The sequence below is a fragment of the Synchiropus splendidus genome, chromosome 1 (genome assembly GCF_027744825.2).
Source record: "Synchiropus splendidus isolate RoL2022-P1 chromosome 1, RoL_Sspl_1.0, whole genome shotgun sequence".
Classification (NCBI taxonomy): Eukaryota; Metazoa; Chordata; class Actinopteri; order Syngnathiformes; family Callionymidae; genus Synchiropus; species Synchiropus splendidus.
Genome location: NC_071334.1, coordinates 59,132,321 through 59,159,481, shown reverse-complemented (window position 1 = coordinate 59,159,481; position 27,161 = coordinate 59,132,321). Strand labels below are relative to the sequence as shown.

Below are 27,161 nucleotides of genomic sequence, written 5' to 3'. Positions count from 1 at the left end.
GCAAAGAATGTCCCAGAAACGTTCTTGCGTCACGTTCTCGACCGCATCAGGCAGAGACGGCTGTGGACGCACTGGTTTGAGGCGGCATCACACAGCAGGGCGACCCACCTCCTCGCCCTCTGGCTGGACTGATCTGTCTCAATCAGCGCGGGGTGTTTCTGCAAGGTTACGGCAGGAATGGCAGCTATGTGACTGAGGGCAACAGGTGAGAACGGCGAGGAGAAAGTGAGCAGCTTCACCAGAAAATAGGACAATCCGTCTGCTGGGAACTGGCTGTGGGCCTGTGGCGGCTCTGCCTCAGACAGGTGTGTCAGAAGACTTGTCCCGCGGGCCCAGACCAGCATGGTCTCTGACTGGAGAGTCTGTTCCATCACGCATGTGCTGCCAGATCGCGACTCTGATAAGACGGCGGAAACTGCTTGTTGTCAGACTTGCAGCTTATTCACAGGGCCACGAGCGAAGCCCTGGGGGACACCTCCGTCTCACACACGCACACTTGCTATTTATCTTCTGTATTTACACCTAAGCAGAAAGAATGTGTCGGTGAGCATTTGCATTCCTGGAGCAGATCAGATCACCGAGGCGTGAAGACTTCACTCGTGTTCATGCAGAACAACTTTCTTGTTTTCAGAATCTGACCTCATGTCACCTCTCAAAAACCCAAATACCTGCAACTCTCTTTCCTCATGCTACATCTGCAGAGACTCTGTCTTCTGCCGCTGCGGACGCTGTACCAGTGTGTTCTGATGAAGAAAGAGTGTGTTTCTATGGTCTTCTGTCACAAGTTTCACGTAACGCTAGCGAGAACCAAACTGATCTTGATATGTTGCCCCCACAGGAGGAGAGCCTCTCCACGGAACTACTACACCTAAACTTGACAGACCTAGTTGACTCCAGTATTGAGTCAGAATCCCCAGCTATTTGTCCTTAAATCGCTTGATGTAGAGGGATACAGCTGGTGCTCACTATTTTTCTTTTAAAAATGCCAGTCATAAGCATCATTTTTGTTTGGCTGATAAGCATCGCAGAGGCTGGCGCCGTGGTTCCGGCGAAAACCCTGAAAAATCTTCATGCTACAATTGAGTATTTATTGTGTCTTCCAGATCTTTGGGGCGTCGAGGCTATTTTGGTTGCTGCGGTGTTCAAGTAAACCCATAAATTCTCCAGAGGATTAAGATCAGGACTCTTCGTGACTCCATGAGCCAAGTCGGCTCGATGCTTGCTGTAAGGTGTCATTCTGCTCCCTACGCATTTCCTGTTGCGAGAACTTTTTTTTCGGAGGCTGTAAATCATAAGCCAATAGTTATGGATGGGTCACGCTGGTGGAGTCTCTGTGGCCATGTACATCTGTAAATAAGGCTCCACCACGCTCATTCAAACACTTGTTCATGTTTTCAAAAGCTTTTAAGATCTCCCTCTGTGGATGGTCTCAGACAGAATCATTCAACTGTCATGGCGGGTGAATGTTAATAGTCTTTGGTGTCGCTACAGTGTCTCCTTGTCAGCGGTGGACGTCACTTGTTCACCCAAGTGTGAGCCAGACCTCTTCCTGCTGGTGTCGCCTCATGTCCCCCTTGAATAAGCGGAAACATTCACTGGCTCCAAACGTTGCGGGGCAGCTTTACTCACTGACATCTGTCTGCCTCAGATCTTCCAGCTGACAGAACTTGAACCCACAACCATCCACCTGTAAATCACCTTTTTACGATCAATTGTTTAGCAGAGAGGCGTCTGTTTATCCTTTATCCCTGTTGTGTGAAGGAGCAGAACTAATTCACTTATTCCACTTGTGTTCATCTGCGTCTGAGGCACAGAGGCGGGAGACTTGTCGCTCGGCGTGCAAACACTGTTATCTAAAATGGCGCAGCAAGTTCTGATAACGTGTGCTGATCAAACACCTGAGTCGGCAGGGAATTGCCTCCTAATGTAAATTACACTGGAGGGGAAATTGATTTAGGTTCTGGCTGAGTGTTTGAGGTGTAAACCTCAAGGTCAGTGTTGAAGGAACCAGACCTTCTGAGTGTTGAGATGTTGGTACTCACTTGTGTAATGAATACTGTGAGTCATAGTTCTGTTCATCGCTGACTCACTGCAGTCTATGTGAATATATATACAGTTATATAAACAGTCTGAATACAGTTAACACAGGGACGTGCACCAGATGCATTTCTCTGAATGAGAATAGCGCTCCGTCTTAAATGAAATGTAATTTCTCGCCAGTATTTTGGCATCTGTCGGGGCATTTATTTAAGTTCTTCTGAGCCCGCGCTGTGGCTCCTCCCACTCCTCCTCGTGCTCCCCCGACCCACAGCGTCAGACCTGTAAACACGGCGCCTCTGCAGTCCCTCAGTAGTGACACGTTTTTTGGGGATGTTTTTGGAATGTTGCACTTACACACACCGAATGACCTGCTTATGCAGCGTGATATTTCAAGTTGGCTCATAGCTCGGTAGCTATGTGGCCAAACTGAATTCATTCATTATTTCAGTAATTCAACTGCGTTTTGTTTTTTAAAAGGCCACAATTTCTAGTCTTAGTAAATGCACACAGAGCGACCGAACATCAGCAGTTGCTGATACGATTTTTCGTGATGGGGTGCATTTTTTCTAGCTTGAGCACCAGCCCAATAACAATGTCTGTGCACACAAATTCGGTCACTGTCATCAAGTCAACCGAGACATAATCAGCCTAACCGAGTCAAACAGCAGCGCCATTTTGCTACGCAATCGGAGGTACCAACTCTGCAAACAAGCAGGGCTGAGTGCACGGGAGCTGAGGAAGTTGCTTCCAGTGAGTATTTGATCGATTTGTCCGTGGTTTTTAGGGAAGAAGAGCAGGATCTTGTAAACGAAGGTGTTACTTTCATTCATGCTGTTCTGGAGGTGGTGACTCGTTCTTGTCAGAGTCAGAGGATGAAAGGCCTGATGCAGTGTTCGCTGAAATAGAGTCTAGAGCTGTGAAAATGTTCTGTGGAGCAGAGAACAGCAGAATTACAGCCATGTTATAGAAGTCCATTCCTGACATTGGCAAAAAGCCACTACGGAAAAAAGCTTTTGTTTCGCAGTGGGGAAAACAAACTGTTGCCATCCGTGTCAGAGTACTCCAAACGTATACGTGATTCACGATACACATAAATAGTGTAAATTTCACCTGCAATCGAGTGAATTGGGAACAGAACGCAAGGCCAAAACTATTGAATGGAAGAACTGCAGGGTTCCATGAATGCATCACACTTCATGGCTTGACTCTTTAACATCTCTGTGAAGAAAGTTGACATAGAGAACAAGTTGTTGTATCACAGATTTGAACTCATGAAATCACGGAATCACGAACAGCAGTGTAAACTTCTGAAGACAAGCGATGGAACAGTTTTCATTTTCTCTGTCTTGCAAAATAGCAGAGTCACAGATGAGCCTGGTCCAGATACTCTTCAGTGCTTCAGCTAATCCTAGTGATGGATAACTTTGAAGGACACATCCGTGAGACACATCAAAGTCACGCTGAAATGGCCAGAATGAAAGAGATGCAATTGTGGATTTGAAGCAAACCTTTCTGTTCGTATGTTCTCAGCACTCGTGCCCAGGGAGCTCAATTCAGCGCCTTGAGAAAAACCCATGAGGGGGCTTCCTCGAGGCACTCTGGTTTCCTCCCACGCTCCACAAACTACGTTTATAAGGTGACTGGGAAGGAGAACATTGATGATGCAGGTGGGTAATGCGGTCTGGTAGACCGTGCTACAGAGCGTTCAGTTGGCAGAAGAGAGAATATATTTAGCTTCCAGTCTCCACCGGTTGAGAACAAAAAAAGTACACCGCCCTTGGGAGCTGCATGTTCTCTTTTTGAAGATGGATCTGATTGTGGGTTGCAGGAACGAGGTTCAGCGCGAATTCCAAACTGATCTGCTGTCAGAATGATGGAGGAGGCGGCCAGGTGTTGCCCAACACCGCAGCTACCTGTAGGCGAAAACTCTCACCTCTGATTCCTGTGACTCTGTGGCTTCCCTCTGAACTTCTGTCTTATCTGATCGGCTGCTTGTCCTGGGACAAATGTCAGAATCCAGTCGCATGTGTTTGTTCTCCAAATGTATCTGTGATTATTTGATTCAGTCCTAGGAATTTATGAAAACTAGCCCTTTCTTACTGAAGAAACTGAAGTTCATGGAAAATAGTGGACCTTTGATCTCCTGATAGTGAAAAATCATTAGCATTTTGGCACCGTCTGTTTGTCTGTCTGTCTATCTATCTATCTATCTATCCCTCAAGGGTCATGTCTTGGACACATGCTAACCAATGAGAATTGCGTCACCTGCTTAAATTGAGTGTAAAGTTTACCTCAATAAACAAATCAAAATGCTGAGGTGGACAAAACACATTTTATTTTGAGATACAAACACAAGTTGGAAATAAATAATACATAGTAAAGATCAGCACAAAGTTAAATACGATGATTCAAAAGCAAATGTCGACGTTATCCAGCGGGTTTTGGCAAATAAATAATTCTTGTGTTCCATGTCTCCACACACCAATGGTTTGTGAGCAGATGATTGCAAGTGCTGTGGGTGACCAGTTGAGCAACTTGGAATTAATTATTGCCGTAATTAGAAAGTCAAATTTACATCGTTCCTGAGATACTTTGTTGGGGTCAATAAAAAAAACAACATCTTTCACGTGACTGTATAAACACTATTACGAATTCAAGTCCTCCAGTTTTCCTTTTTGCTGGTGCAGGACGGGTGAGTGAACAATGCTGCTGGTGTTTTGCCGTGCCGGGCAAATTTGCGATGTTCAGCATGTTCAGGAGGCAAAGTAAGACGTTTGCATGGAGTAGAGTCGGTCAATGGGGTTTGTGACACGACTGTGCAATGACGCGACATCCGCTGTGGTCATGAAGGAGTCGCTGAGACTGGTGAGGGAGGCGTCGCTGTCGATGTCGTGAAAGTATGAGTTCCCTGAAGAGATGGGAAGCCAAACACAAACATCAGACACATGACAAATCCAAGGTGAGCAAACCGTCGCCTCGCTCTTTTTTAAAATTCACTCAATTCTACTTGAGCCGCCCAGCTGGCACTTCACGTGGTGCAGGAAGTTTGGGAATCGAACCCTCTCACAGGTTAACTCTGTGACCACCTGCCCTGAGTCTAGGTCTCTCCGGGTTTCTGCTTCAGCTAGGCTGCTCTGCCTGCTCTGTCTCTCAGTCACAATCCCTTCAGCTCAGTTTAACCATTTTAAATGGATATTTCTGCTTCTGTTGCACTTGCTCTTGCTCTTCAGCGTCTTGCTCAAGGGCCATTTGTTCACAGTCCAGTTCAGTTGCGGTCTAAAGGTGGAAGGCTGAGACTCGGCAGCTTCAAATCTGAGCCGCACCATGGTCTCACCGTCAGCCACGTGTGTGAGCGCGGGAGTGTGGACAACAGGGCTCTGCTCTCCTGGGTGTGATTTCACTTTATTACGGTCTGAGCCTCTAACTGCTGAAGGTTTGATGACTCATCCATTTTTAATGAACCTCCACAACTTATTGGGTAATTTCACTTAACTGCCAATAAAAGCCAGGGTCGGACAGAAGTGACGGACCAGAGACCAGGTCCCAGTGAGGAAGAGGGCGTGGAGCCTGACTCGAGCAAATCGTGTCTTGGATTACTCACCAGTGAGTGAGATTACAGTCCACCATCTATAAACTGGTTTGCCAGATGAAAAGCCACAGACCGCCGACAAGCGACGGTGTCATGTCAGGGAAAAGCCTTACACTCATTCCTTCCTGAACACTCCTGTCTGACATTTATTGCAGGTTAATACTGTGTTGATACCAAGCAGATGGAGGGAAAACGTTCATGTCTGGAGGGAAAACAAGATCATTAAAATAATCCCCTTAATGATGCCATCTAATCTCTGGGGTGAGAAAATCAAACCCTTTCTCTGTTTTATAGGTGGAAATGTGAGTGATTCGTTTTTTTAATTTGTCCTTTGTTCTCAAAATTCATTTTGAATCCTCATTTATGCGTTGTTTTTTTTTTTACTCTGCTGCACTTCATTTCATCAAGCTTATGCCCTCAGTTCCTCCCACAGTCCAGAAACACACACTGGTGAATTGATGACGCAAACATTTCTGTTGGTGTGTGTGTTTGAAGGTGTTAAACAGGCCCCAGCCTCCTGACCCCACAACACAATGTAATTCTCACCGTAGGGGTTCATGTGGTCCCCGGGCATCTGTGGGGGGGTGAGACCCTGCTGGAACGGGTCTGTGTTGTAGCCATTCTGCTCCAGTGTGACGAGCTGCTGACTGCTCAGCAGAGGTCCGGTGAAGGGGCCGAGGACGGTGTCCATACATCCCGACATGACGTCTGAGGAGGGAATCACAGGCGCAGAGTTCAGAGAGGGATTTCAAGCAGCAGCTGTCTTTTCTTCATTCTCGTGAGTCACTGACAGATACATCATTAAACTTCAATGAAGATTTCACCTCTCCTTCTCTTGGAAAATGCAGTTGTGTTTGTGGAATGAGGAGAAAAGAGTAGTTGAACATGAGAGTCACTGTTCTCTGCTCATATACTGCACTGGTGTGGTCACTGGGGAGCGTGACCTCAAACACGGTCGTGCGGCGGCCTCCATTCTATCACCATAAAAAAGTGGGAGACTATTTCCACTTTCAGCTAAAATCCTCAGACCGATCTCTAAAATGTCCCAGAACAAATGGAACAATGGTTTCAAGTCATTTCACGACTCTCCTGCTCGTCCGTGTCGTACAAGCACCAACAATGAGACTGTGTGCTCGTCCACTGTCTGACGGCTTGTTTGATGTGGAAAATGGCATCCAGGAGGCTTCATCTCACTCCAACAGCATCTTCAAACAACAAGCGCTCGCAGGTTTGCTTAGCTCATTTGGTTAACAGCAGCAGCCTCCGCCATAATAAAGTCAGCTGCTGTGCCAATATTGACATGCTGGAAGTCCCTGAACAGATAGAGGCAGCGCTTGCCAAAGCACTGAGCTACTTATCTAAACTGCCTGCTCATATCCGCCGCGAGACCACAGTGGCAATAAGCCCGCGGGCCGTGAGGAGACTGATGGCTGCTCGCTTTACGGCCCCGCTGTCACCCAAGTCTCCAGCAAGGACAGAATATTAGACGCCGGAGTGAAGTGGTCGACTGCTGCGTTTATTGGACTCGTAATAAATTTCATAATCCGAGCAGTTTCCTAAATAATTCATGAATTACCTCACGCAACACCGGGGGGTGGGGGGGAATAAATCCTCACCTTGGCCGAGTCGTTGGCCGTTGTGTTGGTCCTGCTGTTGTTGTTGTCTGCGGGCTAACTTCTTCATCTGCAACCAAAATATCAGAGCAAACAACTGAGTGTGGCAGATATGATCCGCTCCAAACCGTAAACAGGATTTAGAACATTTGCTAACTTGTCAGGCGACCGGAGACACCAGGCAATAAAGAATATTTAATTAGTCGTTTAAAACCTGTTGAGGGAAAAAAAATATTAATAGCTCAGCAAACAAAAGATACGCGTGGCCTTACTCCGACATAAAACCCACCTCCACCCCAGCTCCTCCTGATACATGTCCTTTTTTTGGTCCTCAACTGCTGCTACTACCCTCAAATGGGCACCACCAAGTTTAAACTTTGTAGAGGACAGGGACCCGGAAAAACCATAAGATACCAGAAATTCCGAATACTAAGTGAAATATCTTTGACGCTCGTGTCCCACACTGCAAGTGTCTGGAATAAATATTAAAATGAGTCTGTCTTTATCATAATCTTTATGAAATGCTGCAACTGTTGTATGACAGATTTTCAGATGGTATGACAGATTTATATATATATATAAAATAAAATAAGGCTCAGCAAAATCAGCATGAAAAGATGGATTGACATGTTTAAGGTGAAAATTCATTTTTTTCATTTGATAACAAAAGTGTTTAATATAAAAAACAGTTTTATAATGGGGATTCAGTTAAGTATAATTATTAAATATTGTGACTGTGGAGTTCATTTGTTTGGGGAGAATAGTATTCTCCCTTTAAATGACAAAATTAGGGAAATATTTTGATCATTAAGTTAGAATTGACCATTTGAATCAGCTCAATCTTGTCCATGATGAAGATGAGCTTTGCTCTTTCATTCATCAGGATGTCTGGTCACATGAGACTGTATTGATATCCATCATCGACAGTGAAATAATTATTCCCTTAAATATACAGTGCTTTCCTCTGATAATATGACAAAGATGTAACACATCTTGTTAGCGGATAAAAAAATATTCTAGAGTTTACACACTAATATCAAGAGGGGAACACGATCGTGTTTGTGTCTGAGTTCAATGTGGAAAACAATCACACTGTTGGATTATTTCAAACTGGAAAGCGAAAAGTGCTTTCTTCTTTAACTCAGCAACAAGCTGAGCAAACACTGTGAAACAGATAATCCCGTAGATTAACCAACAAAGTTCTGAATTACACAATAAACTGCAAAGAAAAATAGGCCTGTGTCCGCAACTGAACTGACTGGTAAGTGCGTGAGTTACAAGAGCGATGAGTGGCACTGCAGTAGCCCTCGGACGCGACCATTTACGTTTGAAGGCAGCAATATTTTCATTAATAATGAGCCTCATGAACACTTGAAGCAGAGGAGCCTGTGCCATGAATCAGCTGGCATGTGTTTTGGGGGGGCATTTTGCCTGTAATTATCTTTTGGAATAAGTTTTGGCTGCACCAACTCCAGAAGCAAAAGCTTGGCAGAGTCTGAATGATTAACTCCTCTAATGGTGCCATCCGTCTCTGTCCCGGGAACAAAATATCCAAAATGACCCCCTGGGCTCCTGCTGGGTTAAAAACCAAAACACACCATCCAAACAAGTCAGACATTTATACTAATATTTAGATGCTGACGCAGCCACAGCCCAACTGTAAACAAACATGGCCGCCCTCCTCCCAGTGAATGTTATTAATGAGGGTTTATGATAGACTCCAGTGAATCACTTGGTGGTTCACACTGGGACCATTTGTGTCGCTTTCGCACTGAATCTTCATTTGTAAAAAGAACCACAGTCAGTGATGATAACAAGCTGTAGCTGAGCTGAAAGCTGCCATCAGGAGCAGGATCTCAGCAGGGACCCGGCAGGTACTGACCTTGGCTCTCTGGTTCTGGAACCAGACCTGGACCACGCGGACACTGAGGCCCGTCTCTGCTGCAAGAGTCTCCCGAACCTGGGGAGTCACAATGACGTTTCTCATGATGAGACATGTTTGTGAACGACGAACATGAATTCACATTAAATTGCAGCTGCGCAGATGACATTCGAATATTTTTGTTTGACCTGTTTCACACAGACTTCATCTTCTCCAGGAGGATTCGGACTTTAAAAAAACTCTTGTGGTTAGATATATACTAACGCTGACACAGTTCTGGGTCAGTAGCGCCAGTCAGTAGCTGAAGCACAGACGCTGGTTCAACAAACGCCTGTATGTTTTCAAATAATCTGACAAACAAAAGTGCTTTTCTTCCTTATTCCAAAACTTTATATCCCTGTATAGTCACTGTCCTAGTACGTTGTATTTCAACATGCAATTTTTATTCCATACGATTCAGTTTGCTGTGCACACAGATCTTTGTGTGTGAATGACCTGTCCATTGGTTGTTGTGTGTAAAGATTTTACCCTATCGTGTGTTACCAGCGTCTTTGTGTCAGTGTTATATGAGTCAGTGGTTTAGGTTCGTGTCTAGGAGAGCAAACCAGAGTCCAAACTGAATGCAGAAGCCTCAAGCCTGTTAGTCTCATAGACACACACATATATTTCTTACTGCATGGTTCTGAAATTAAATCAAGAATTGAAAAGCTGTCACTGGAACAAACCAGTAGTTCTGTATCCAGTTTGGTCTCGGTCACAAGTGAGTCAAGCTAACCGTATCAGGAGGCCGACTCAGATTTTGGGGAGCATCCCTACCTTCCTGCAGGGTTTGGAGGAGACCTCGAACGAGGCCTTGAAGGCCCTTCTCTGCTGGGTGGTGAGTATGGTGCGAGGACGTTTGGGTCTGCGAGGGTCTTTGCTTTCCTCGCTGTGTTTGGCGTGACTCCTCTCCAACTTCACATCCTCATCCTCACCTCTGTCTGTGCCATCAAAATCAGATTCATGCCTCATTCATGATGCTCTTTAAGAATAATAAAAAAAATCCTTGAACCCACCTGAGTCTGAGTGTTCCGGGCTGAAGGCGTCCAGCAGGTCATCTCCTCTCACGAAATCTCTCTTGCACGTCAGCTGGCCGTCTCTCACCACAAACTCGTCGCCCTTGCGAAGCTGCTGCTCACAGACGCAGCAGCAGAAGCAGTGCAGGTGGTAAACACTCTCCAAAGCTCGCATGACCAACTCGGTCGGCGCGATCCTCTGCTGGCAGCCGCTGCACTTGGTGACGAATAACCTGAGAGGGACAAACATGAAAAAAAAAGAAATATATAAGAAGAAATGTAGCTGAATATACAAGCATTTTGTAAACTGCCTATCAATATAGTACATCTGCAGTTTGGTCCTCCAGCTTCACATTTTCATTTTTTTCTTCCAGATGAATGGATGACATCCATAATCTCTGCATGCCAGATCATGCCAAAGCTTGAAACCGGTCCTCTCTGTGGGTCTCCATGCTGACATGTCTCAGAGATGATCCAGTTTTAGATGAACTTTAAATTAGTATTGAATTTTAAGCAAAACATATGCATTGAAACATATGCATTGCACGTACAAACGTGTGCATTGGAGCACGTACAAACCACAATTACTCCAAAAATGAATCACCAGGTTTCTGCCGTCCTGCTAAATGATGTTTGAACCATTAGGTTGGTAGTGACCTGCGAGAGAGAGCGAGGGGCCACAGGCTGAACTGAAACATGAAACACAATTCTGAATGATATTTAAATGCATGAAATTGGCTAATAAATTTGGCTGGCTGCCAAGCCACAAGAAAGATTCCCAGAATTCTCGGTGTTCGGTCTGACATGACCTTGGACGCTGACCTCCTCCTTCTGACGCTCATGAGGTTTGTTCCTGAAGGTGAGCACACACAGGAGCTGGCTGTATTTCAGAGGTTGGCCAGTGGAGTGTGACAGCGTTTTCACTTCAAAGTTCTGGTCATCAGTGAGTATCAGTTTTCATGGTACTTAGCCCCCAGTGTCACCTGGCCCGGCCAAATGGATCGAAGAACCGTGTGTGTAACATACACTGACACTCTGTTCATCATCACACTAATGGAAGATGACACATCAGGCACGTTTGGCACCGTGCAACATCAGCTACTGAGAACACGTGGACGCTGGTTCATTCCAGAGGACTCAACAGCACTGTGACCACCATGGAGTCCAACAGAAATCTCCCCATTTGAGACCTTCATTTGTTGACTATGGTCAGAAGATTCCCTTCTAATGATTCAGCCATTCAAGGAAAGCAGCACAAGCAAATAGAGACACGTTCACACACTGACGCTGCAGCAAGAGTTAGACATGGGACCAGAGACGCTTCACCAAGTCACGACAGCTTCAGAAGATGAGTGTGAGCCTTTTGATTTTGGTGTTATGATGATCACGTGAGTGAAATACTGCGAGATGCCTCAGTGTTTCCATTGAAGCTTCCTGCTCAGTAAAGAACACATTTGTATATATGAATGTCTCGTGTTACACAGTGGACAGTTGCGTGTTGGTGGATTTAATCACTTTCCATAAATGCTAGTAATAATAATAATAATAATACAGTGGTACCTTGGTTCTCAACCACAATCCGTTCCAGAAGGCCGTTCGAGAAGCGATTTGTTCAAAATCTGAATCGATTTTTCTCATTACAATGAATGGAAAAAGAAATAATGCGTTCCAAGCCTTAAAATAGTCTTTTGTAGGAGTGAATGTAGAGTGTCTGCTGCAGGTGCGCTGTTCCTCTATGTGTGTGGCCGCTGCATGTGGGAGGGGTTGCCAAGTGAGTGACGTCTCTCCAGAAGTGAAGAGGTGCCCGGTGCGTGTCCAGCTCTGAATGTGTGCTTCTGTGCAGTTTGGCTGTGACAAAGCAATAAGCTAACAGGACACGTCTGCATACAGAGGTTGCGTTATATGCAGTAACAAAGCGCGTCGTGGGTCAGCTGATCGGTCCGCGCATGTTATGTTTTTTCCAGATTTTTTCGGGGGCGTCCGAGTTCTGGATTTTCGTTCGAAAACCGAAGCAAAATTTTCTTTCGAGCTCCGATTTGTTCAAAGTCTGGGACGTTCGAAAACCGAGGTTCCACTGTAATAATAATAATAATAAAAGTTAGTATCAGTATTGAAAAAACAAACAAACAAAAACAGTTAATAGCTAGTTATTAATATCTAAAAACACTTTTTTTGAATCCATCTATCATAGATTTTACGATTTAATTTAATTAATTCATTAGAAAAAATATGAATCAGTGACTGGGAAAGTACTGTTCATAGGTTTAAGATATTCATTTTTGTTCCTGCGTGGATCTGTCTATCCAGGACAAGTTTCTTATTCTCAGTAAATAAATGAAGACCCTCCAGGTTCACATTGGGGAGTTGCTCTGCTGTCTGCTTCATATTTGATTTAGTCTTCTCCAAACACAAACGCATCTCATGTTCCTCAGTGGTGGACTCTGAACACAACCCTCATGGCTTTCATGGGATCATTGCTGTTTGGAGGATTTTAAGCCCCAAGTCTCTCCTCAAAATGGCTGCTAACCGTCCGTCAAGCTGACGTTTGGGTTTCTTCCTGCCGGCTGTTTGTCGCCAATCTCATTTCGATCTGTCTGGTGGCACGGTCAGCTCTCAACTGCTGTATTTATGGGCTTTGTCCGCACTTGGCATGAGCGCGATGTCGAAGACCATTCTGTGGTGAAACAAGGCCTTTCTTGAGGAGTGTAAGAATGATCAACATGTGCTGTGGAAATACACTATGAGGAGAAATACTTTGTTGCAATATTTAATTTCCCTTTGCTCAACAGCACGATAGTATTAGTACGCTGCACAAGCTTTGTTTCATATATATATATATATATATATTTATATATATATATATATATATATATATATATATATATATATATATATATATATATATATATATATATATATATATATATATATATATATATATATATATATGGAATGGAATAATGGAATAAAACACATCTGTCACAAACAAGATCTCTCGACTGACTTCAAGTCATAATTTGGTGGCAGCTACTTCGCGGTGTCTCTCCAGCAGTGATGTAGGAGACGCAGTAATCCTGCAGGTGCTGTGCCTTTTTTCTCAGAGAAAACACAGGGATTGTCTAAATACATCGATTTCACGGCTCGGGCCCACTGTGATGTTTTGTTGTCTGGGCTCATAGAGGCTGTTGTGTGGATTAGTTGTATAGTTTTAGCATGATGATCCAGGCGGCGAGCCGAGCCAAGAGCAGGACGGCAGCTCAGACCGCAGCCAGCAGAGATCTCTATTGACACATTCTTCTCCGTGACATTTCAAACTGAATTAACTTCTCAGATTGAGATCAGGGAGGAAAAGTACGAGAGAAGCCAAGAAGATGGATGGAGAACAAAAGAGAGTTGGGTGGAGAGTCTTTTTTTGTGTGCGAAGTGGGAGGGTCGTTGACGAAAAGTGGGACTGTATGATGCTTTCTGCTGCGCAGAGTATTGTCCTCCATTGGACGCCATTCAAGTGTCCACAATTACCTATAGAAAGTGCTTCACCAGCAGCACCACAAGGTTTCACACCCTTATTACAAGAAATCTCACAACTAGGTTTTTGCTGGAGCTATATAAAATGCATGTACACATACATACACATACCCCTGACAAGGTGAGATAAAAATAAGATGTCCTCCTAATGTGAAGGCAAATTATTGCATTCACTTATTCCTGAAAAAAACATGAATCAATTTGTACATGTAAATATGCAACCATAGCATTTTCTTCTTGCCTCCGAAGTGGAGGTTACGTGGTTATTTATCAGTCTGTTAAGCAACATTGCTGAAAGATTACTGGATAGAAAGCCACGAATACATGATTAAATTGTTAATTACAGCTGGATTCTGAACAAGTTTTGTCACTCATTATAAGGTTCCATTCTTGCTCTCATCCATTGTGTGTGTTGTGCAAGCAAGTTCTGGAATGCTAGTGCCACCTGCTGTGCCTTTGGGCTAAGCATGATATTTCAATTGATTGTTAGGTGTTAAATTAAATCTCTGCATTGCAGTGCTTTTCCAGTTTTATCAACAATGTTATTTGCTCCGGACAAAGTCTAAAGGGGAAACTCTGATTTAAAAGAAATCTTTCCAAAAAGTTCCATCGGCTCTTTTTGACAAGATCATGTCAGTCAAATGAGAATGGCAAAATGTTCAAGTGCTGACAATGATTCCATAATATAGAAGCCCTTTTCGTTCCCAATACAATTTTTTTTTTTTTCAAACTGCGGCTTCATTTGACATGATGAGATCAGAAGCTGGAGCCCGGGTGCAACTGTGTGTTTGGGGATTAATGACGGGTCCTCCAATTTACTCCAGTGAGGATGTGGACCACCACTGGGGTTCACCCCCTCAGAGGAGCCTCCTTGACCCCCGGCCCCGCAGCCTCTCCCTCCAGGCTGCTGTTGCGGCTTAACAAGTCTAAAGAAGTTCAGGATTAAACATGATAAGAGGGGAGAAGAAAGGATGAAGGAGTAAAAACAGACTGTGTGTGTGTGTTCCAGCTCTGTTTTCTTGTTTGCCCTGGCTCCCCGGAGAGGCTGGTGACCTACAGAGGCCGGGTGATGGTGGGTGGGTGGCAGCTTGTCGGACTTTTAATTAGCAGGAGTGATCAAAAGATGATTGTGAAGGAGGCAGCAGCAGAAAAGGAGGAAGGAGACGTGCTGTTTGCTCAGGCAAAGCTCAAAAAGTCAGCCAGATTCTCTGGGGAGACACTTAACATGTTTGTTCACGGCCACTTCATTTCAATCGTCCGGGACTCACACCATGCCACTAATACAACAAAAAATGATATTTCCAGATGCGTCACAACACATGCTTTACCTTCATTGTTTTCATGATCAATCGCTTGGCGAGAAACTTTTGTATAGTTTCAGTGACCAGGCAAAGAAAGGTCACGGCAACCACAGCATCATTTATTGTCAAACCACAAGCACTTCTTATTTACGGAAGAGGATTGGGGCCAGTGAAGATTTTTTTTTTATTATTTTAAATTTAAAGTTAGATTTAAAGTGAGAATTCTGAGACTTCAATCTCAGAATTCTCACTTTAAAGTCAGAATTTTGACTTTTTTTTCTTCACTGGCCTTAATCCTCTTTCATAGTTATTTGAAGAACATAAGCTGCTTCAAAACCCTGCATCAGCATTCCCTCCTCCTGCCACAATAAATTCTCATCTCATCAACATTTCTCCTACAGTTGGTTCGAATGTAAGACATTTTTATGTGACACTGACTGTCATTCTTTTTGACTGAATTCAAGATTTTTAGATGAAAGAGCGCCAAACCTTTCAGTTTTCAGGGCCACTCAGGGTGTTCCAGAGAGCATGTAACAGCTGAGTGCAGGATGAAAAAGCCGTTTGATCCTGTTATAACTTGCAACTGTAAACGGGTTCTGCATAGCAAAGCCACTGGGAAAAGTGAAATAGATAGGTCTGATGATCGGATGACTGAGTTGGGGATTTTTTTTTTCCCTGCTAACATAAGGTTAAGACGTTAAAAAAACAGTACAGAAAAACGGATGTTACAGTCCGATCGTCTCCTTTTAAAAAAGGAAGATTAGCTATTTTAGCAGGAAACATATTTTTACAATAAAATACTACTATTACAAAAAAACTACTGTACAGTAGGTGTGTGGGCAGCTCCCATCCAGATGCTGTGAGCACAAAGTCAATACAAAGGAAATGAAAATAATGAATGACTATATAGAATGTCTCCTTCTCTAGATTTTTTTCTTAGTCGTATTCAATTGCATGCACAAATAAAAAAGAGTCCTATTTTTATTTCAATAATCATTATTATTATTGTTTTTGGAAATATATTTTCAGTTACACGACTACAACCGCGGGACACACCTCGTCCCCTCATACAGAATCAAATGGTGCTGACCTGAGACTTGATGCACCAGGAGCCTTCGAATGGTCACCTTTTTTTCCTTTTTGTGAATTTGTTAAATGATTTCCTAGCACCTCATATCCTCTTCAGATCACAGTAGCCTCAAATTAAGAAAAATGGGAAGAGGGATGATGAGTCACTTCAAATCTTCCATATTCTCACGACAGAAAATTCCAGAGAATATTCCCAAGTGCTGTTAGTGGAGAGGGTTTTCTGACAGTGCCGAAAACAGCAGGTATAAGAATCGACACACCATTATACTCGCTACCCAGATTGTAACAATGCCTCACTCCACATATAGATCAGTCGTGCAACCTGACCACCTGCGGTTCCTGCCCTCATTTGACATGGATTTGATGTGTAGTTCTGGAATCATGGTTGGTTCATTCAAACATCTGAAGGAATGTGAACATTTTGCTTGGTTTTTGAAGAAAGCGCTTGAATCTAACTCTTTATTTTACTTATCTTTTGTTCATTTTTTCTTTCTTAAACTGCAGAAGGAAAAATAAATGGATTTAAAAGCGTTTAGGATTTTGTAATTTAGAAGCCAAACTTCATGACTGTGTTAACACACTTCAGTTTATGTCGTTTACTGTGTATTTGTTTTGAAACAGAGCATATGAATTATTTTTCCTCAAAGTATACATTTTGCATCTCACAAAATTGCATTTTTGTCTCCACTCAAAGTGCTCACTAATGCATTTATTTTATTCATTCTGCTTCTCCTGAAACACTGTATTATCATATCATAATCAGATTTTAAATTACCTTTCTTTATTAATTTATTTTGTCATGGTTCAAAATTCAGCAACCAAAATGACACAACACTCCTGAAACTCATCTTCAAAATATTATTTTGAGTCATTTTAAACTTAATGATTGATCCACTTTTCACTATAAATCACAATATATAACTTAGAAATGGCAGCATATAAAGGATTATGTTATTCTAGCTGCTGGTCACTACGAAGTGTTTGGTTGCCTCCTGCCAGTCAGCCGGTCCTTACTTGAGGCTTTGGGGGGGGCGACACACTACTTACACGCTCATAAATAAACAAGCCTTTGAGCAGATATGAGCAGTAAAATCAGGAGGAGTGTAGGAGGGGGGCTGACTTTATTTCCCCCGGGACCTCTGCTGCCATCCTCACCCTCGGCATCAGTATCAGAGGGATCAGAACAGGACGCACAACACCTAAAACAAGCACAATCCTCGAGCTTTTGATTCCTACGCTGTACATCATGTAGTCACAGTGTGTTCGAACGACACGGTCCGGTTTAGTTATTTTGAAGTCTTCATCCTCAAATTGAGACCTTGTGTGGTCCAGACAAATGTCCCCACAAAGTCATACGGTCCTCACAAGAATAGTGTCATACATGGACTTAGACACACACACACGCACACACATACACGATATAAAAGGCACACAGAGTACAGCACAATAATAACAAATGTTCCAGCACACAGCAAGACCATCTAGAAACACATTTGGTTGCTCACTAGTTCACCCTTGCTGGGTTGTTCATAGTAAACTATGAACATAGTAGTCGTGTTCATAGTAAAGTGAACACAACTGAACAACAAATCAAGGTGCATAAAAATCAGCAGCGATAAAAGCTCCTTTTATGTCGCACCCTGAATCTATAACTGAATCTATAAAAAGCATCAACAACAACAAGAAAACTTTGTAATGACTGTGCAAAATACACTAAATATGAGAGTACTGCAACAGATAAACATCAGTTTGTAGGAGAAAGAATCATCAGTAAAATGAAGAATCACAACTGTAACCAACACAACCATTAATCCAAGGGGGAAATGTCACTTCCCTTCAGTTGCATCTACCGTTCCAAATATGATAAACAGTATTACTTCAGATGTGAAGTTACACTGGAATACGATGGCTTTAGCTGCTTGACACATGTAGTTTATGTCTATTAATTGCTCCAACTACGAGTGAGTGAAGCAAATGTCTGCGTGTTGTACTTGAGCTTTGAGAGTTTGATTGATGGAATCTGTTATTGTGGCTGTTATCGTGCTCATATTTCCATCCTCCCTCCGTCATCATTATCCGGCAGGAGATCGAACGTTGGACCAGAGAGGTATATTTTTCTTCCTCCACAGCCAATGTAAACATTTCACTTGAACAAGTCAAATATCTGCAACACCTCGTTCGCACACTCATGGCTGGCACGCAGGGAAACAAAAATACATGCAATTTGGAGCAATCTCTTTCTTCAGCGTTTACACAGTCGTGTCAGTGAAGTGATCCAAAAACTAAAATAGCCACTATTATTGTCTTCCAACAGACTCATAAACACCCACAGCACCCATTACACTTTGCGTCATTGTCCAGCTCTTATTTTTGTCGCTCAGGCGCGACGACAAGCGACACATGAAGGTGGAGGCTGGGTCACCCAACTCTGGCCATTAAACAATGCTTCTCCGTTGTATTTGATTCATTCTCGACCACAAGACCTTCACCCGGTTATAACGGCAGCAGACGAATAAAAAATTGTGCACTCAATCCACCCACTATTATTCTGTTCTTTTCTCGGTTCACCACTGACAGGTAATAATATAACTGTGATTTAAACCACGGCACCAAGCAAACTCAGTTCAAAACAGTAAAAGTGCTGCTACAAAACGGCTTGTGCTCGTGTTTATTTCAAGCTCCTTTTAATACATTGTAATTAGTTTTTAGTACCAACACATCCCTGCATTATATAACATATTTCTACATTATTCATGCATTACATACAGTGCAGTGCATTTCACTTTTTGATTTTTTATATATTTTACAGCTGTTTTGATAACACATCTTTTAAAAGATGAGGTAATTTAAGTCATGCTTACTACTATTCTACATAACTGGAAATAAATACACAACTTACTTTGCGTACTGAGTGATAATAATTGGGATTGGTAGGTTACTCACAAGTTTTGTTTGTACAAAGCTGACAATCAAACAGTCCATGTGAGTCCCTGCATAAGAATACAATACAGACAAGTGTGAGTAAGTGATGTTTTGGGCTGCCTGATATATGACAAATGAGCAGAACATGAGGTGAAAATGTGACATAACTCTGAAGTAGTAAACTAGACACATCCATCAGCAATATGCAAGTGATGTTCCTGAAATGTTGACCACTAGAAAATCGTGATTTTGACTGAGTACAATCAAATTCATATCACTGAGATAAAATTGTGTATAAAAAGAAAACAACCAAAAATAAATAGCACTGTGCATGCGAAACAATTGGAGAAAAATCTGTTACCATATAGGAAAAGATATGACGTGTATGAAAATATTATTATTTTAAACACCCAGTAATATTTTGTATTATTATGACTAAATTTAATGGGGGTATGTCTAATCAGCATCTCTAAATAATAGAAAATGACATCCATCACACACACACACACACACACACACACACACACACACACACACACACACACACACACACACGTTAATTACATATTTAAATACGTAATGTTTTACCAGCCGGAGTTCAAGAAATAGCGGCAGCAGTACAACTCCTGTGGCAACCACCTCGAGGCAAAGAGTTTCTTATTGACACAGTGGTGGAGTAACTGTGAGGCAGACGTGAATCACTGCTGTTCACTCCGTCTGAAGGTCTTTCATGTTTATCTGCAGCAGGTTTACGATCCAGCGGCACCATAATTTAAGCATGGCTGTATTCAAGAACCATGTAAGTTTTGTAAACCTTCCTGGCGAGTGGCTGAGGTTGGGGGAAGTTGAGTGGGAGATGACCCGTCAAGAACAAACTAGAAATACAAAAGAATTTGTGCTTTTTGCACCATGTTGTTGAACAAGTGAACTTGAAGTTTGTGTCTAACTGTGGCTAATAGCTAAATTGCTTCTTCTTCAATGGCGCTCCAATTGCAGTTTGAAAAGAGAATCATTTGAAGAGACGGTCCTGATGTCGACACGTGAAAGCTGGCAAGGTGAGCACCAGTAAAGACAGAAACCAAACCACCAAAGACAGAAAAGCTTTCATGACCAAAATTGTCATTCTTAACCGTTAGAACTGCATTAATAAAATAAAGTTAGTAAAGATAGTGCTTACAAGTTCAGCACAGACACACACACACATACACACACACCACCCCCTGTGAGAAACCTCCGCTAACCTGCAGCTCTCAGCCAACAATAACAGCATCGAAACAGAGGCGATTTATGGGCAAATATGAACTGTTACCTGTCACTCAGATAACTGATGGCTCAGCACAACTGTCCCTATTTTAAGAGTTAACCATCAAGATGATATCGACACCGTTAAAAAATGTTATTCTTGGGATTCAATCTGCATCAAGCAGTTTCCCATGCAGTAACTGTGCAACTGTATTTATATCTGTGTCCGTTGGATACCAAAACACTGACAGTATCATGTAGCTTGTGAGGAAAAAATACATAAAACTGATGATTTTTTTTAAAAATATGATTTGTGCTGCATAAATGATGCACATTGACCTTTGACTCCAGTGATTGGACAATAAATCCATTGTATTTTCAGTATCCTCTACATCATGATGTTAAACTGCGCATATTTATATGCAATAAAAAAATTGACTTAAATTGACTGCGTGTACTGAAAAACGCTATTAAATGATGTGGTCCAGGTATATGGTTTCAGCAAAAGCCATGTTGCTGTTGATATGTGAGCGCTGCATGAAAAACATGACCATCCATCACGGCTCAGTTAGCAGCTGGTATGAGTTATCCAGTAATTATGCCACATGAATGCTGAATGGACCTGTCCTGAATTGTCATTTGAGTATGCCACGAGTGGATCTTCTCACGTAGAGGCTGTGGTTAAGGTTAGTGGTCACGCAGGTTGGGATTTGATATTTTAAAAAATATATAATAAATTTGGAAAAATAAATTACAGAAAAAGCACAAATTCACAATAAAAACAAGTGATAAATATTTTCTTAATCCGGCCTTTTGGAATGCAGGTTTGGGGAAATGTAACTATTCCCATTGACGATTGACAACATGTGAAACTCAAGGCCCAAGGGCCACATTCGGCCGAGATCACAATATGACATTACACAATGTCTACTGTTAAATACATAAAAAAAGTAACTGACTTAGATGTGTACATAAGAAAGCAGATCCAAACACAAAGATAAAAAAAAAGGACCCAGGACAGTAGCTCCGTTTCAACTGCGACGCTTAAAACACTTCTTCATGTCCACTGACTGTTTCATGTTGCCTGTTTCTGAAGTCAAGATGGGGTCAGAGCCGCAGCCAAACATAAATCATCGCAGTTAGAAGATGCAGCTGACGGAGGAAGGAGGACGACCTGTGGCTGCAGGAGCAAAAGTCTGGAGAGGCGATGAAACTTGAGCCGCGAAAGTAGCATGTAGGCTTGTTTTCCTAGCGCTGAGCTGGACCATTGATCAGCTGTAGTATCCAAACACAAGCTGGCGCTAAGGAGCTCCCGCTGGTTCCCCTCCCCTCCGTCTCTTTTCTATTCCCCCGCGCTCCCCTGTGTATTTGGAATCCTGGACGGCCTGCTGTGCCCGGGTCCAGCTTCACTCCTGCGTCCTCACCTCTTCTGTGATTGATGCCGAAGACTCTAGAACCTTTGGCTGCTCATAAAATAAACCCACTCCCTTGTACAATGACACGCAACCCCTTGTTTAAAGATGATGGATGGATGTGGCACGGAGGGACAGGCGGCCAAAAAATGAGTATATACAACTAATGGTTCTAGGCCCAAACATTTGAGGGAGCCCAGGGTCCAAAAACAACTTATTATTGCGCACAGGATTCTAAATGTTTGGGGAATATTTGATACTTCCTTCTCTGTTAAGAACTCAGCTACCATATGACTCAAATGCTTTGACTTTGTGTCTCTGTCGTCTTACTGCACAAAGGTCAGCTGGAGTTGCGAGCCGAGCCCTGACGCTCATGAGCAAACGCTGTAGAGGCGAATCACATTCTGCTGTAGTCTACACCTTTCTCTCACAGAATTTCTTTGGCTGGCTGAAAAAATCTCCAAGCTTCTCCACACACTGTGAATTAATGCACTTCCGTAGCATTACTCCGCATATACACAGCCACATCCTGTAAAATTCAGCAGTGGTCGCCGCGAAAAACCCACAACTCTGCGGGTCATTGTTCAGGAAGTCGACATGTCACTCAGGAGCTCATCTGGAAAGCCATCAATCTACAGGCACAGTGTTTTGGCATGTGATTTCCTGTGCATACATTTGCATTATATTAAACATTATTCGCTTCGCGAACGTTCCAGTGCCACCGTACACTTCTCTTCCTCACATGAACTGTAACTACCCCTTTGCATGTGGCATTATTGCTAGCATTGTAGATATGTGTTCTTCATAAACCACTGAATGGCTATCTCAGTCCAAACTGGACGCTGAGTTATACAGCATGCTAAATTGTCTAGTCAGTATAAAATACTTATAACAATAACTTACAACAATACTGCGGTTATAAAATACTTATAACAATAACTTATAACAATAGTGCAGTTATAAAATACTTGTAACAATAACTTACAACAATCGTGCAGTTATAAAATATGTATAACGATAGTGCAGTTATAAAATACTTGTAACAATAACTTACAACAATCGTGCAGTTATAAAATATGTATAACGATAGTGCAGTTATAAAATACTTATAACAATAAATTACAACAACGCTGAGTTATAAAATATTTATACCAATAGTGCAGTTATATAAATACTTATAACAATAGTGCAGTTAGACAACTGAAGTGAACATGGCTTTCAAAACAATATTTTTGTTAGTAAAACACTCTACTTTTACTTTTTACTTTTCACTCTCTGCCAGAAAAGCGGCTGCAGTGCAGAGCGATGTTATTGGGTTTACATATTCTCCCTGGTTGGTGTCCAAATGAAGTGCGAGGTGGGGGCTCCACTGTTTAAATCTGCACGACTGGACAAAAGCTCTTCAGAAATGGTGACAAGCTCACAGAGACACCCGGCCGAGAGATGAGACTGATAGTCAGATGGCCTGCTGGCTGCATGCTGCCCCGGCTGTCTGGGTGAACCCCGCAGACAACAGCCAAGACCACCCAGCAGCAGGACCCCCATCTTTTATGTTTCCTTTCCATTTTTATGAGAGAAACATTGATTTGTGTTTTTGTCAACTTTTTTTTTTACTCTCATTCAGAAATGTCAAATAAAACTAGTGATCTTGAAGGCAATGAAATTCTGGAGTTAATCTGTAACACATCCCATTTTCGTAGAATATTGTAACCGACTGTACGACTGATATATTTTCTGTTATTTCTGTTCTATTTTCTGAGTCAATTGTTTTGAATGCGTTGCAGATTTAGTAATATGGAACAGCTGCGACTTATAAATAGATCTCCCGCATAGTATTTTTCTAAAGATGATCACAACTACTGTCTGAATTTGAATCTCTAACATTTATTTAACCTTCTACCGTCACATGGTAGTAATCGTGCTTCAGCAACAAACCGTTTCCTGGCCTCACACTGGGCCTTCAACAAAAACTAAACTTTTTTTCTCTAAATAACATGTCAAGCAAGAACAACACGTCCGATAAAATGTTGTAACTGTTTATACATTATAATGGCCGACAAATCCACTTTAATATTCTTTTGCCCCAAAATATACAAAGGTGGAGGGTTAAATATATTTGGACATAATTTACTCAATAGCCTAAATTGAACTACAGATTGATTGTGTTACACTACAGAATCTTTCACTTAAAACAAATGAATGTCATTAATAATGGGTTGGTTAATGCTTCAAAATTCATTATATAATTGATTTTCAAGTCCATTTTACGCTATTGCTAAATGAAGCATGATTAAAAACAAAACAATAATTAAATAAAAATCAAACTTTTACAGGGCAAATACTTTCAGAGGAAACGCGCTAATTCTCACCAGTTATCGATGGTACTTTCATGAATCATAAAGAACAAAAGATGTGGAAATGTCTCACGTCAATGACGTAACATTATAGTAGTTTTTCTCCTCAGCGTGGACGGTTGGCAGCGCGCGCGCACTGTCACGGCGGGCCTCGCCGGCCCTGGTTCGGATGCTCGTGCGTCGGGTCGCGGAGCAGGACTCACCGCTGGTAGTCGGTTCGACAGTAAACTTTGGACTCTCTGAAGAAGCAGGTGTCGCTGAGCAGCCGCTGGCACGCGGCACACTGCAGACAGGCCTCGTGCCAGGAAGCGCCATTCACGCGCAATAAGAAGCGGTCGCTGATGAGTCGCGTGCAGCCAGCGCACACCGAGGAGTGGCGGGAGTCTGGAGGTCAGAGGTGACAATGTTATTAATGTTGCTGTTGTTATGACTCATAAAAAAAAATAATTATAGCGCGTGCATTCATTTTTCACGAGGGACTCGTGTTAAGAGCTATTTATCAGACTTTGCTTCGTAAATTCGAAGTTAACTTCTCAGTATAAAAATGAATGAATATTAAAGGGTAAATTTCTCCTTCATATTAAGAGAACATGCTGTAATAAAAATGATATAAAAACAAACGGTTGATGTTGTTTAAACAATATTTTCATTTGACCGGAATAATAAATGTTTTCCGAAGTAGAAGTTAAATAGTTAATAATAAAACTAAATCATCATCGTTTTATTGTTATGTCGTTACCCTTGGCATTTAAGTTACAATTACTTATCAGCCTTTCACCTTCAACATTAAAAAAGTGAATTGTATTTCAACATGGCTCCACTATTTTTTGTTTTTGTGGAGAAGTTAGGTTTAATAATAAAACTGAGGAGTATGTTTGCAATGCTGTCCTTAAGTTTTTGACTGTAGTGTGAGTACTATGGTTTATTAAAATTAAAAAAGTAAAAAAGTTAGTGATATTCTGATATGTGTGTCAGACCCTCATGGGCCTGGTGACCCCAGTGTGTGTGTGTGTGTGTGTCTCACCGATTAGACCCTCCAGGCAGCCTCCATCAGTCCGAACATGATCTTCGATTTTGAGGTCGTTTAACATTTTAACGCGCGCTCCCGTCTCTGCAGCACAGTCCATACACTTGTCCCGACTTCAATAGAAGACCTGGAGTCCAGCAGGTTGTGGCCTTAGTGTCTGCAGCTCCAGACTGGAGGAAGAGCCAAGGTTCCCCTGCTGACATGAACCTGAGCAGCCATCAGAGTGAGAGGCGCTCAGAGTAACTGTTCCCACAACTCCGCAGCCTCCTGCGCCAGGATTGGTCTTCCTGCGGAGATGGACCCGCCTCCACTCTATACCACGCGCTGGCTATCGTCGTTTGTGCCTCTGAATGGTTCATTTGATTATCTCTAAATATAAAATCTATACATGAATTTGTGTGCGCGTGCGCGTGTGTCGGCACAGAAGAACTTCAGTCCTGCATCACCACTGCAAGACTGCCACCTGATGGTTAAAATAGACCGTTGTTTCACTCTCTTCTTTCCGTGCAAGAATGTCGTGAAACGTACGTTCGAACAAAGTTCCATTGACTTTCATGCTTTCTCCAGCCTCTCATCCTAAATCTAACCAACCAAAACACATGGCTGACCTGAACCAGGACTCTCCACCAATGTTAAACCTATTTATAACAACCTATTTATTTTGAAGCCCTCGTCTTCAAATTGAGGCTTAACCTTGTGGGGTCCTGCAAAAGGGACCCACAAATGCAGAAGGCCCCCACAGGGGGTGTTTTCCCAAAATTGGACCTCACTAGGATAGAAATGCTTAAACACACAAATGCACGTGTTTGTATCTCTATCTTTGTTGGGACCTCTCATTGCCATAATGACTTCTACAGCTCTCACCCTAAACCTAACCATCCAAAACAAATGGCTAACCTAAACCAAACCTAGTTACCTAGTTATTTTGAGATTTTCATCCTCAAACTGAGGCTTGGGTTTGTTGGGTCCAGCCCAATGTTCTCCCCATAAAGACACAAGGTACTTAGACGGAGGTGTTTTGTCAACAATTGGTTCCCGCAAGGCTCAACCAAGGAGACACACACACACACACACACACACACACACACTGGATTTTTGTTGCAGATGTTGCGCACAGAACCAGACCAGACTGTTTTACACAACATTAGAAGAATGCACCACAAGCTGCGTTGGTTGGACCCTGGCAGAAAGTCTGTTATATCATCCGCAAACAAGATGCTAAAGCTGCATTCTTGCTATTTTACAGGAATTCATATTGTTGATGATACAGTGGTGGAAATGAAATAAGTTACACTTCAAACCATAGTGGTGTCTGTCCGCTGAAGACGGAAAATATTGTTGAACAATAACGGCTGTGAAGCTGCACATCTCTAGTAACTACCAGAACCCTCATTAGAAAAAATGTGGTTGACACATTGACTTCTTTTTTTTTTTTGTCAAAGCGAGCTATAAACGCTCATCTGAGGAAACCAAGAGCAGTTGAAGTCCTTGTAAACAAGTTTTTATTGATGATGACTCTGATGTGTCTGAGTGGTTAGATTTGTTGTGGAAAACTAGACAGGGTTGTGAAGTGGATGTGGTGGGGAAAACATAAAGCTCTGACAGTTACAACGTCACTTACAACTTCGTGTTATGAACTGAAAAGCCAATTAGCGGGATTGAAAAGTTGAGCGTGACTCTCGTGTTTCTTAAATGAGAGAAATCTTTTACTGTTTAAGTCTTTGTTGGTGGCCTAAAACCTTCAACGTTGTGAAGAAGTGACTTGAAAGAGGCAGCCAAGCAGCACATTTAAAAATCTACTGACTGAAATATACCGATTCCTTCCCTCAAATGCTCCACTTAATAATATACAGAGATCAAACTAAAGTTGGCAGCAGTCTTCAAGAAGCTTACGGATTACCCTCCACAACACAGAGCAGCGCGTTGACACGAGCACTTGTGTAGAAATACGAATTTGTCACTCAATGGGGCCAAATTGGCCAACTCATTGCTTGAAACAGGTCGAACTTTCACCGTTGAAGTCCATATTTTCTGAAGCCCAGCAAGTGTCTGTCAGCCAAAATGTGGCTTGTCCTTGCCCAACACACACCAACATATTGTATCCCACAAG

The 27,161-nt window shown here is 42.4% G+C and overlaps 1 protein-coding gene across 1 annotated transcript; it reads right to left on the bottom strand.

Moving 5' to 3' along the window:
* Positions 1-4,469: 4,469 nt before the first annotated feature.
* On the bottom strand, positions 4,470-25,189 carry LOC128770852 (LIM/homeobox protein LMX-1.2-like). The gene is made up of 8 exons (XM_053885766.1): positions 25,049-25,189; positions 24,228-24,408; positions 10,180-10,412; positions 9,941-10,104; positions 9,125-9,202; positions 7,246-7,312; positions 6,176-6,337; positions 4,470-4,948 (listed from the first exon to the last, which is right to left on the bottom strand). Exons 1-8 carry the CDS (start codon positions 25,149-25,151, stop codon positions 4,794-4,796), a joined length of 1,143 nt encoding a protein of 380 aa, XP_053741741.1. The 5' UTR covers positions 25,152-25,189; the 3' UTR covers positions 4,470-4,793.
* Positions 25,190-27,161: the final 1,972 nt, after the last annotated feature.